Source organism: Leucoraja erinacea, chromosome 5 (genome assembly GCF_028641065.1).
Source record: "Leucoraja erinacea ecotype New England chromosome 5, Leri_hhj_1, whole genome shotgun sequence".
In the NCBI taxonomy this organism is placed as follows: domain Eukaryota; kingdom Metazoa; phylum Chordata; class Chondrichthyes; order Rajiformes; family Rajidae; genus Leucoraja; species Leucoraja erinaceus.
Genome location: NC_073381.1, coordinates 90,851,523 through 90,864,332, shown reverse-complemented (window position 1 = coordinate 90,864,332; position 12,810 = coordinate 90,851,523). Strand labels below are relative to the sequence as shown.

General features: G+C 49.6%; 1 protein-coding gene across 3 annotated transcripts in view; it reads left to right on the top strand.

Moving 5' to 3' along the window:
- btbd9 (BTB (POZ) domain containing 9) overlaps positions 1-12,810 on the top strand; it is a 94,683-nt gene that overhangs the window by 71,723 nt on the left and 10,150 nt on the right. For all 3 annotated transcript variants that reach the window (XM_055636217.1, XM_055636218.1, XM_055636219.1), the window contains 2 exons: positions 6,373-6,482; positions 9,819-10,008. In XM_055636217.1, the coding sequence (XP_055492192.1) occupies positions 6,373-6,482; positions 9,819-10,008 (300 nt within the window). The remainder of the gene's footprint in view (positions 1-6,372; positions 6,483-9,818; positions 10,009-12,810) is intronic.

Sequence of the window (12,810 nt, the reverse complement as noted above, 5' to 3'; positions counted from 1 at the left end):
AAACTATAATAATGCAAGGGAAAATATAAAGTCTCACAGAGTCGTACAGCACAGAAACAGGCCTACGCTGACCAAGATGCCTCATATACAGGGGTCACAGTTTAAGGATAAAGGGGAAATCTTTTAGGACCGAGATGAGGAAAACATTTTTCACACAGAGAGTGGTGAATCTCTGGAATTCTCTCCCGCAGAAGGTAGTTGAGGCCAGTTCATTGGTTATATTTAAGAGGGAGTTAGATGTGGCCCTTGTGGCTAAAGAGATCAGGGGGTATGGAGAGAAGGCAGGTACAGGATACTGAGTTGGATGATCAGCCATGATCATATTGAATGGCGGTGCAGGCTCGAAGGGCCGAATGGCCTATTCCTGCACCCATTTTCTATGTTTCTATATATACTAGTGCTACCAGCCCAAGTTTGGCCCATATCACACTCAACCTTTCCTCTAACATGTACCTGTCTAAATGTCTTTTAAATATTGTTATAGTATCTGCCTCAACTACCTCCAACCCTTTGTGTGAAAGAAGTGCCCTTCAGGTTCCTATTGAATCACTCCCCTCTCACCTTAAACCTATGTCCTCTGGTTCTTGATCCCCTACTCTGGGTAAAAGATTCTGAGCATTCACCATATCTATTCCACTCATGATCTTATACACCTCTAAAAGATCACTCCTCATCCTCCTGCACTCCAAGGAATAAAGTCCTTGCCTGCCCACCTTCTCCCTGGAGCTCAGGCTCTGAAGTCTGATTAGGAAGTTGTAGTGGAAAGAACTGCAGACGCTGATTTAAATCGAAGGTATAGACAAAATACTGGAGTAATTCAGCGGGGCAGGCAGCATCTCTGGAGAGAAGGAATGGGTGACATTTCGGGTCGAGACCCTTCTTCAGACTGAAGAAGGGTCTTAAGACTCCTTCATTGTCTGAAGAAGGGTCGAGACCCGAAACGTCACCCATTCCTTCTCTCCAGAGATGCTGCCTGTCCGCTGAATTACTCCAGTATTTTATGTCTACCTAGGAAGTTATAGAGCCAGATGCAATAGGACAAGTGCATGGATAGGAAAGATTTAGAGGGGAGAGGGGCCACTCACTGGCAAAATGAGGCAGCACTTGGGAGGATTGTGTTCAGTTTTGGTCGCCCTGCTATAGGAAAGATGTTGTTAAGCCGGAAATAACACTGAGATTTATAAGGATCTTGCCAGGACTTGAGTGGCTGATTGCGAGAGAGAGAGAGAGGTTGGGCAGGCTACGACTTTATTCCTTGGAGCACAGGAGGATGAGGGGTGATATTATAGAGGTGTATAAAATCACGAGAGGCATAGATGGGGTAATGTGTAGAGTATTTTTCAAAGGGTAAGGGAATCCAGAACTGGAGGGCATAGGCTTAAAGTGAGAGGTAAAAGATTTAAAAGGAACCCAAGGGATAATTTTTCACGCAGAGGGAGGTGGGTATGTTGAACGAGGAATGTATGTTGGAGGAAATGATTGACGCCAGTACAATAACAAGGTTTAAAACATATTTGGACAGGTACATGGCTAGGAAAGGTTTAGGCTTTAGACGAGGGATATGGGCCAAATGCAGGCAGATGGGACTGGCTTAGCTGAGGCATCTTGGTCAGCATGGATGTGTTGGGCTGAATGGCCTCTTTCTGTGCTGTATGACTCTTCGCTCAGAGGAGGTGAATGACTGGCCTGATTGATGGGTGGGGGGTGGGGGGGGGGTCCACAATACAGAGGGACCTAAGAGAAGATGTTACCAGAGACGTATGGAAACATCAACAGCCATCAATCTCGTGGGCATTGTTGGGGTTCGGCCTCCGTTAGCTGGGTGCTGTGAGGACTGGTCTCACACTATGGGTAAAATTAACTCTTTGTCGGGGGAAATTGTTTAACTGAAATTCAAAGGTTTAAAACAGCAAAACGAGCTGTAATCAGAGCAAACAAAGGCTGCTTATGCTGGAAGTCTGAAGGGCAGAGAATCCCGGATGCACTCAGATCAGGCAGCAGCAGAGAGGAGAGGCACAGGAGTTGACGTTGCAACTCAAGGACCCTTCATCAGAGCTCAGGCGTCAACAGTTAATCAACTAAATAGGGAGTAATTACTGCAGGCAGGGAGCTGAGATACCACTTGTAAGTCAGCTGTGGCTGATTAAGGAAAAAACAGCGAACGGGTGAGAAAATACTTCAGTGGAAGCTGTAAGTTCAGAACTTGGTGTTGGGGGAGGTGCTGTCTCCTCACTACTGACACAGTGTTTGTCCTGTGTTCTAATACTGCATGCAGTGGTGAGTGTCGCATACTAGGGACGGTTCAGCAGCCCCCATTGGAGGAGCTTATGGACAGAGTCATAGGTCTACGTGAAAAGGGGAAGGGAATAAGAGTGATGTGGAAGACAGTTTTAACACAATGTGTGCTTGGATCGGGAGCGCTCTGCCTGGTTTGGAAGTGGGAGAGTGGATTCAATTGTGGCCGTCCAAACGCATTGTAAGGATAAAATATTACCATGATGTGAAGAAGGCCCAGCGGGGAATCAATGAGATGTTCTGATTGAAGAGATTACGTTCTCCTGTCCTGTTGCTGTTCTGTGGTTCAACATGGTGGAGCAGGTCAAGTTGTGTCTTTGAAAGTCAGGATGTGGCTCGTGGGTAGCAAGGCAGGGTCGGGATAACACATCCCCAGTCACTGACATCCCCAGACCCCTGGGGCATGGACTCAGCAAGCTGGAGATGTTTTGTCAGAACGGAAAGGGGCTCTGTCTAGACTGGTCACGTCCGGCAGTGGGCAACCTCTGCCAGTGGATGTGGAGAGGATGTTTCAACTAGTGGGAGAGTCTAGGGCCAGGGACCATCACCTCAGAATAAAAGGACGTACCTTTAGAAAGGAGATGAGGAGGAATTAATTGTGTCCGAGGGTGGTGAATCTGTGGAAATTCATTGCCACAGAGGGCTGTGGAGGCCAAGTCAGTGAGTATTTTTAAGGCAGAGATTGGCAGATTCTTGATTAGTACGGGTGTCAGGGGTTATGGGGAGAAGGCAGGAGAATGGGGTTGGGAGGGAAAGATAGGTAAGCCAGGCTTGAATGGCAGAGTAGACTCGATGGGCCGAATGGCCTAATTCTGCTCCTATCACATGTAAAAATGAAGAACTGTGTTCGCTGATCATACAATTAATATCTCTTCCTCCACTCATCCATCACCCCGGTCATTAGCATTATCCTACACACTAGGGACAATTTACAATTTTTATTGAAGCCAAATTAACCTGCAAACCTGTATGTCTTTGGTGTGTGGGAGGAAACTGGAGCACCCGGGGAAAACACACGTGGTCATGGGGAGAATGTACAAATGCTGTATAGACAGCATCTGCAGTCAGGACCAAACCCGGTTCTCTGGTGCTGCAAAGGGCCTGTCACACTCGCCAATTTTATTTTGGTAACTGCCGGCGTCATATCAGTGTCAGCAAAAGATTTTGAACATTTCAAAATCCACCGGCGACAAAAAAAATAGTTGCAACACTTGAAAAAACACCGCACGTCATACGTCATCACGCCACAAATGTTTCGGTGACCTGATACGTCAGTCAATGATCTGGGCAGTCGCCGAAATAATCGCCAAGTGGGACAGGCCCTTAAGGCACTGTCTAATCCATTACACAAACCAGACACTCCTCCATCCACTCCATCTACACTCCCTGCTGCATTGGGAATGCAGCCAACATAATCAGGGACCTGGTCATTTCTTATTCTCCCCTCTCCCATTGGGCAGAAGGTATAAAAGCTTGAAAGCATATACCACCAGATTCAGGAACACTTTCTTCCCTGCTGTTAACAGACTCTTGAATATAACTCTTATAAAGTAAGTATATATTCCAAGGTACACAAAAAAGCTGGAGAAACTCAGCGGGTGCAGCAGCATCTATGGAGCGAAGGAAATAGGCAACGTTTCGGGCCGAAACCCTTCCTCAGACTGTATATATTCTCAGACCTCAGAAAGTATATATTCCATATCCTCCAACCTACCTCGTTGCAACCCTTGCACTCTTTCTTTTACCTGCACTTTCCCTGCAGCTGTAACACCATGGTTGACATGGATTCATGTATGGATGTTTCACCTGGAATCCACACAAAGCGAAGCTTTTCTCCGTAGCTTGGTGCTAGTGACAATAACAAACCTGGCACTGGATTAACTTTCAGAAGCAATAATCTGAGAAAAATAGAATAAATTCCGTGAGAAATTATGGGAGCAGCCGAATTGATTGGTAATCAACGTTGACTAATGATTGAATGCTTTGATGAAGTCACGAGGACGGAAGATTGATGCGAGTGCACAGCAGTTGCCATCTGTATAGATTTTCAGGCGGCATTTAATAAGATCCCACAAGAGACTGGTTAGCAAAAAAAATCAGCCTCCTGGTATAAAGGGATTGGTGGCAGTATGGACAGGAAATCTGACAGCACTCATACGGTATAGGAAGTAATTAACAAAGAACTTAAACAAGGTATCGGGAAGGCTAAAAAAAAAAACATGAAATGGCCCTGGCCAGTAGGATAAATGAGAATCCCAAGGCATTCTGTGTACCCTGGAGATTGCTGGAGAACAGAAGGACTGAGAGCTACAAGGAAACAAAATTCCCACAAAGTGGCAACACAGGTCGACAGGGTGGTGAAGATGGCCTTTGTCACAAGTTCACGTTATAGGAGTAGAATGAGGCCATTCGGCCCATCAAGTCTACTCCGCTATTCAATCATCACTGACTCCTAATCCCATTTTCCTGCCTTCTCCCCATAACCCTTGACACCCGTTCTAATCAACAATTTGTCTTAAAATCTCTGCCTTAAAAATATCCACTGACTTGGCCTCCACAGCCCTCTGATTCCACAGATTAACTACCCTCTGACTTGTCTTCATCATTCAGGCCAATGAGTACAGGAGTAGGAACATTACGTTGCAACTGTACAAGTCATTGATGAGACCACACCTAGAGTGTTGTGTGGAGTTCTGGTTGGCACACTGCAGGAAGAATGTGGAGGCCTTGGTGAGGGTGCAGAAGATGTTGTTGGGATTAGATTCCTTTGGCTATAAAGAGAGGTTGGATAAACTTGGATTGTTTTTACTGGAGCGTCGGATGTTGGGGGGAGACCTGATAAAAAGTATATAAAATTAGGAGAGGCAGTCTCGTAGACAGCGTAGGCAGTCAAACTCTTTTCCCCAGGATGAAAATGTGAAATACTAGAGGGTTAAAAAGGATTTACAAGGATTTGACCAAGGCTGGAGAATTTGACTGGAGAGGAAAGGTTTGGAGGGATGTGGGCCAAACGCAGGCGTGGGATTAGCCCGGTTTGGCAACTTGGTCAGCATGGATGAGTTGGGCCTAAAGGCCTGTTTCCATGTTGTATAACTCTGTCACTCTATGACCCCAAGTCCCAGGATTCCTTCCTCACGCCAATGTGGGCAACAGATGTGAACTGGCAATGGCACTCACGTCCCATAAGGAAACCCCGTGCGAGGTCTGTGGACTGCGAGCATGGGAGCTGCCATTCTCTTGGTAGCTCTTTTTGACCAGCAGCCACGCGATGGGCCGATGGGGCAACCAACCTATGTGGTGCAGTTTGCCGGCCAACTTGAGTCAAGTTTCTCCTTTCCAAACGATTGATTGAGCTGTTTGTGTTGTTGAGTGCCTGATGCTGTAAGACCTGGGGGGATATTTGGATGTGAAGGGAGTGGGAGGTCTATGGCTGAGTGCAGGAAGGTGGCGACATCGTGACTGGGTGCAGGCATGAGGGTCGCGAGGCCTCCCGTCTGCTCCTCACTGCGCTCGGTCTGCAAACGGTGCCGGTCGGTGTTGGTGCCAGGAACTCTCAGCAGTCAGGCCGCATCTGTGGAAGAGAAGCAGAGAAACGACGGGACGGAGAGAGGTTAGGAAGATCATGTGATAGGAGTAGAATTAGGCCATTTGGCTCATCGCGTCTACTCCGCCATTCAATCATGGCTGATCTATCTCTCCCTCCTAACCCCATTATTCTGCCCTCTCCCCATAACCCCTGACACCCGTACTAATGAAGATTCTCCTGTACTAGTCAAGAATGACAGTGTAGATGCAATACTGTCCAGAAATGCCACTTGCCTGAAGGAAGACGTGTTGTTCCTCAGCCCTCACTGAGAGAGTGCGGGAGACGACGGGGGTTGGGGGGGAGGGGGGGCTCACCTGCCACATAGCAGGGAGCCCAGGCAGACTGATTTTGATTTCAGATTTCCAGCATCTGTAATGTTTTTGAATTTTTTTCTGATGTAAATCCTGTCAAAGCAAGCCGTCCTCGGGGGGATTTGTAGCTAGCTACCTGACACTGATCCATTCCCTCATCCTGAGCTGGTTTCTTTGCAGATATATTCGCATTGTTGGGACTCACAATACGGTGAACAAGGTTTTCCACCTGGTCTCCTTTGAGTGCATGTACAGCAACAAGCCCTTCTCACTGGACGCAGGATTGCTGGGTAAGACTCTTTTTCCCCCATGTGAAGCTCTATTCATCTGTCTGTATTCACTGCTGAGTTTGAATCAAACCACTCACAGCTTTGAGGTCTAGTGGGAGTCCAAGATGAGCTTCCCTGCTCTGTACCATCGCCTCCATCAGCTTGGGTAGGAAGCAACTGCAGATGCTGCTTTCCATTGAAGATAGACACAAAATGCTGAAGTAACTCAGCGGGATAGGCAGCATCTCTGGAGGGAAGGAATGGGCGACGTTTCGGGTCGAGACCCTTCTTCAGATTGTCAGGGGAGAGGGAGACACAGAGATGCTGAGAAGGGTAAGGTGTGAAAACAAGACATCAAAGGAAAAGAAGATCAAGGAAGATGTAGAATAGATCATTGTTAGCTCGGGGAAGGTGACAATGAAGCAAACAAAGATAAAAATCTAATCAGACTGGGCGGAGAACCAGGATGGGGGAGGGATGGAGAAAGAGGGAAGGCAAGGGTTACTTGAAGTTAGAGAAGTCAATGTTCATACCAGTGGGGTGTAAGCTGCCCAAGTGAAATATGAGGTGCTGTTCCTCCAATTTGTGTTGGTCCTCACTCTGACAGTGGAGGAGGCCCAGGATAGAAAGGTCAGTGTGGGAATGGGAGGGGGAGTTGAAGTGTTTAGCAATGAGGTGATCAGGTAGGTTAAGACGGACCGAGTGGAGGTGTTCAGCGAAACGATCGCCGAGCCTGCGCATAGTCTCGTTGATATATAGGAATCCACACCTGGAACAGCGGATGCAGTAGATAAGGTTGGAGGAGGTGCAAGTGAACCTTTGGCTCACCTGAACGGACTCTCAGGGTATTTGGATGGAGTCGAGGGAGGAGGCATAGATGAAGGTACCAGGGGAGGGTGTGGTTTGGGTGGGAAGGGATGAGTTAGCCAGGGAGTTGTGGAAGGAACGCTCTGCGGAAAGCGGAAAGGGATGGAGATGGGATCCAGTGGTGGGATCCTGTTGGAGGTGGCGAAGATGCCGGAGGATAATGTGCTGTATGCGACGGCTGATGGGGTGAAAGGTGAGGACTAGGGGGTCTCTGTCCCTGTTGCGACTGGGGAGGGGGGGTACATCTCCATCTTTGTCCTTGCCTTTCATACTGTTCCATGGCAGGCAGCCTATTCTCCACTGTCTAAAGCCTCAGTACAGCTCTCGTACAGTTCATGTCACCACATTGCAGGAACAACTTGGTAGTTGTCTGAAGAAAAGTCCCTACCCGAAATGCACCCGTTCCTTCTCTCCAGAGATGCTGCCTGTCTCGCTGAGTTACTCCAGCTTTTAGTGTCTATCTTCGGTTTAAACCAGCATCTGCTGTTCCTTCCCAGACATTTAAATTGTGTAAATGTGGCATTTAATTGGCATGTAAGAGGCTGTTAGGTGGGCACGTGGATATGCAGGGAATGGAGGGATATGGATGGAGTGTAGGCGGAGGAGATCCGTTTAACTTGGCATCATGGTCAGCATGGACATAGTGGGCCGAAGGGCCTATTCTCGTGCGATACTGTCCATGTGCTGTGTTAACGCCTGGCGGGAGAGTAAGTGGTGGGAACGCAAATAAGAAAGAGGATCCGGAACAGCCACGCGACGGGTTGTTTAAAGCTCGAGAAGTGCAAAGTCATGGATTTTGGTGGGAAGAATGGGAGAGGCAAAGTGATGTAAAAGGTGCAAGTTATAGGAGTTGCAGGAACAGACAGAGGTGTGGGTGTTGGTGCTTAGATCATCACCAGTGTTGGCAAGACAGGAGCAGACAAAGCAGCAATGCAGGCACGGAGGTTCCGTTCAGTAGCCAGCTCTGGTTTATTGTGTCCAGTTCCGGACATCCCGTGGGAAGGGTGTGCAGGCCTCAGGGAGGACAGGCTAGATGCAGGAAGATTGTTCCCGATGTTGGGGAAGTCCAGAACAAGGGGTCACAGTTTAAGAATAAGGGGGAAATCCTTTAGGACCGAGATGAGGAAAACATTTTTCACACAGAGAGTGGTGAATCTCTGGAATTCTCTGCCACAGAAGGTAGTTGAGGCCAGTTCATTGGCTATATTTAAGAGGGAATTAGATGTGGCCCTTGTGGCTAAAAGGATCAGGGGGTATGGAGAGAAAGCAGGTGAGAAAGCAGGTACAGGATACTGAGTTGGATGATCAGCCATGATCACATTTAATATGGCTCGAAGGGCCGAATGGCCTACTCCTGCACCTATTTTCTATGTTTCTATGTTTTACAAAGACAATAGACAATAGGTGCAGGAGCAGGCCATTCGGCCCTTCGAGCCAGCACCACCATTCAATGTGATCATAGCTGATCATCCACAATCAGTACCCCGTTCCTGCCTTCTCCCCATATCCCCTGACTCCGCTATCTTTAAGAGCCCTATTAATCCCATCGTGGCAAGGGCAAAGATGTAGATGTGGTAAAAGTGCTGCAAAAATGTAAATGAAGAGGGATCTTTTCCGTGTAAATGACCCCTGGTATGTGGGTAGAATGTGGGGAGAATGAAATGGCATTGGTGTGGGATCAGGGTAAATAGGTCATTTATGGTCAGCACGGATTCAATGGGCTCAAGAGCCAGTTTCTGTGCTCAAAGGCTTTTTGACTATGATTCACAAGTCTCCCTCAATAGCAAGTATCCCCTCTGCATTGTGCCTGTCAAGGTTCCTCTGTCTTTAGTTTAGTTTAGAGATACCCCACCCCCCATTCCAAGCACCAGTCAAGTGAGTCAGCCCCCTGAACTCTCTGAATGATCCCAATGCATTTACATCTCCCCTTGATGAAAGAGACAGGTACAGCACATAATAGTCCAGATGCGGTCTCACCAATACCCCATCTAATTCATTGACACACCCTATACACAGAGGGAGCAGTAACGTACCGATGGCTCTAGAGCTGAAGCAAGTGAATGTGATTAGTTTGGGTGGGTGCAGCCCCTTGCCCCACACTGTGCCATAAATGTTATTTTGGCCCCAAAGCTACAAACGCTAACATCGTTTGCTTTTCCAATTACTCGAACAGGAGAGTGCCCAGATCCCTCGGATCTCAGATCTCCGCAATCAACCCACTCTTCAAATAATGTACTTTACATTTTATTTTTTCCTGCCAAAATGGAGACTGTGGTGCACCCTGCCTCAGTTAGCCTGCCCCTGAGAGAGTACTTTGCTTTAGAATCAGCTCTTCCCTTGGACTGGTCTTTGGGCAGGTGGAGGAGGTAAAGTCATGTCCTCTCCTGCTGCAACGTGATCCTGGACTAAACCTTCATCTTTCACGGCTCTGTGAGGTCTTGTACACGTGCAGACTTGTGCTTAAAATGTTTAACTCAAACATTGCCTTAGTTCCCACAGAGAACGTGGCAACTGTGAGTGCCAGTGCCACGGTGATAGAAGGGGTGAGCCGCAGTCGGAATGCTCTCCTGAACGGTGACACCAAGAACTACGACTGGGATTCGGGCTACACTTGTCATCAGCTGGGGAGTGGAGCCATCGTGATCCAGCTGGCACAGCCCTTTGTCATCGGCTCCATGAGGTAACGGTGCCTGGCACACAGCCCACATGGCGTGCATGCATGTGTGAGTGTTGACGTGCGTGTGTGTTGGAGTGCGTGTGTGTTGGCGTGCGTGTGTGTTGGCGTGCGTGTGTGTTGGCGTGCGTGTGTGTTCGCGTGCGTGTGTGTTGGCGTGCGTGTGTGTTGGCGTGCGTGTGTGTTGGCGTGCGTGTGTGTTGGCGTGCGTGTGTGTTGGCGTGCGTGTGTGTTGTTGGCGTGCTTGTGTGTTGGCAGGCGTGTGTGTTGGCGTGCGTGTGTGTTGGCGTGCGTGTGTGTTGGCGTGCTTGTGTGTTGGCATGCGTGTGTGTTGGCATGCGTGTGTGTTGGCGTGCGTGTGTGTTGGCGTGCGTGTGTGTTGTTGACGTGTTGTGTGTGTGTTGGCGTGCGTGTGTGTTGGCGTGAGCGTGTGTGTTGGAGTGCGTGTGTGTTGGCATGCGTGTGTGTTGGCGTGCGTGTGTGTGGCGTGCGTGTGTTGGTTGGCGTGCGTAGGTGTGTTGGGCGTGCGTGTGTGTTGGCGTGCGTGTGTGTGGCGTGAGTGTGTGTGTGTTGGCGTGTGTGTGTGTTGGTGTGGTGCGTGTGTGTGTTGGCGTGAGCGTGTGTGTTGGCGTGCGTGTGTGTTGGCGTGCGTGTGCGTGTGTGTGTTGGCGTGCGTGTGTGTGTTGGCGTGCGTGTGTGTTGGCGTGCGTTTGTGTTGGCGTGCGTGTGTGTTGGCGTGCGTGTGTGTTGGCATGCGTGTGTGTTGGCGTGTGTTGGCGTGCGTGTGTGTTGGCGTGCGTGTGTGTGGCGTGCATGTGTGTTGGCGTGCTTGTGTGTGCGTGTGGCATGCGTGTGTGTGTTGGCATGCGTGTGTGTTGGCATGCGTGTGTGTGTTGGCGTGAGTGTGTTTGTTGACGTGTGCGTGTGTGTGTGTGGCGTGCGTGTGTGTTGGTGTGAGCGTGTGTGTGTTGGCGTGCGTGTGTGTTTGGCGTGCGTGTGTGTTGGCGTGCGTGTGTGTGTTGGTGTGTTGGCGTGCGTGTGTGTTGGCGTGCGTGTGTGTTGTGTGTTGGCGTGTTGGGGGCGTGCGTGTGTGTTGGCGTGAGTGGAGTGTGTGGGCGTGCGTGTGTGTTGGCGTGCGTGTGTGGCGTGGTGTGTTAGCGTGAGTGTGTGTGGCGTGCGTGTGTGTGTGTGTGTGGCGTGCGTGTGTGTTGGCGTGCGTGTGTTGGCGTGCGTGTGTGTTGGCGTGCATGTGTGTTGGAGTGCGTGTGTGTTGGCGTGCGTGTGTGTTGGAGTGCGTGTGTGTTGGCGTGCGTGTGTGTGCGGAGTGCGTGTGTGTTGGAGTGCGTGTGTGTTGGCGTGAGTGTGTGTGTTGGCGTGCGTGTGTGTTGGCGTGCGTGTGTGTTGGCGTGAGTGTGTGTTTGGCGTGCGTGTGTGTGTGGCGTGCGTGTGTGTTGGAGTGCGTGTGTGTTGGCGTGCGTGTGTGTTGGCGTGCATTGTGTGTTGGAGTGTGTGTTGGAGTGCGTGTGTGTTGGCGTGCGTGTGTGTGGGAGTGCGTGTGTGTTGGCGTGCGTGTGTGTTTGCGTGTGTGTGTGTGCGTGTGTGTTGGAGTGCGTGTGTGTTGGCGTGCGTGTGTGTTGGCGTGCGTGTGTGTTGGTGTGTGTCGTGCGTGTGTGTTGGCGTGCGTGTGTGTTGGCGTGCGTGTGTGTTGGCGTGCGTGTGTGTTGGAGTGCGTGTGTGTTGGCGTGCGTGTGTGTTGGAGTGCGTGTGTGTTGGCGTGTGTGTGTGTTGTGCGTGTGTGTGGTGTGTGTGTGTTGGCGTGTGTGTGTGTTGGAGTGCGTGTGTGTTGGCGTGCGTGTGTGTTGGCGTGCGTGTGTGTTTGGGAGCGTGTGTGTTAGCGTGAGTGTGTGTGGTGCTCGTGCCTGTTGGCACCGTGTGTTGTCATGTGTGTGTTGCCTTGCCTGTGCATGACTGTGCAAATGAGCGTGTCTATACCGCTGTGCGTGCATTCGTGCATGTATGCACGCGTGTGACAGAGAGATAGACAGACTACACTGTTACACCAGTGTGTGTGTGTGTGTGTGAGGACCGTGTAGGGTGAGACCAGGGTCCCCCTTTCACAAAGCATTCCCTCACAGTTCCCCAGCTGAAGGGCATCAGACAAATGAACTGTCCTCTCACAAACTAGAGTGTAGTCCTGACCTCCCATCTATCTCACGGTGACCTTCAAACTATCTTTAATCAGGCTTTCTCTTGCACTAAATATTGTACCGTTTAACTTTTGTCAGTGCATCGTGCACTGCTTGATTGTATTCATATATAGTCTTTCTTTACCAGAATAACACACAAACAGAAGCTTTTCACTGTACCTCGGTATATGTGACAATAATAAGCTAAAGATGGTAGGTTAGTTTGGAAGGTTAATCACATGAATCCAAGGAGCACTTGCCTGAACAGCATACTGCTCCTGCCTTGTTGCTTTCAGTGGTGTTGGTCAGGGGTGGTTTTACATCCACGTCACAACCTTCCATCCCAGTGTCTGCAGAAGCTGTGAACGCTGCATTTGTATTTGTCTCACCCAGTCACGGATACCTGAGCACGGATCCCAGTGAAATTTCACTACTGCCCATCTGTCAGCCGGGCAAAGTTACACCCTTTCCTGTGCTGTCACATATATCGACGGTTAAACATAGAGTCACGCAGCACGGAAACAGGCCCTTCCGCCCAACTGGTCCATGTTGACCATGATACCCCATTGAGACTAGTCCCATCTTCTCTTCGTTTGGCCCACTAAACCCTTCCTTTCCATGT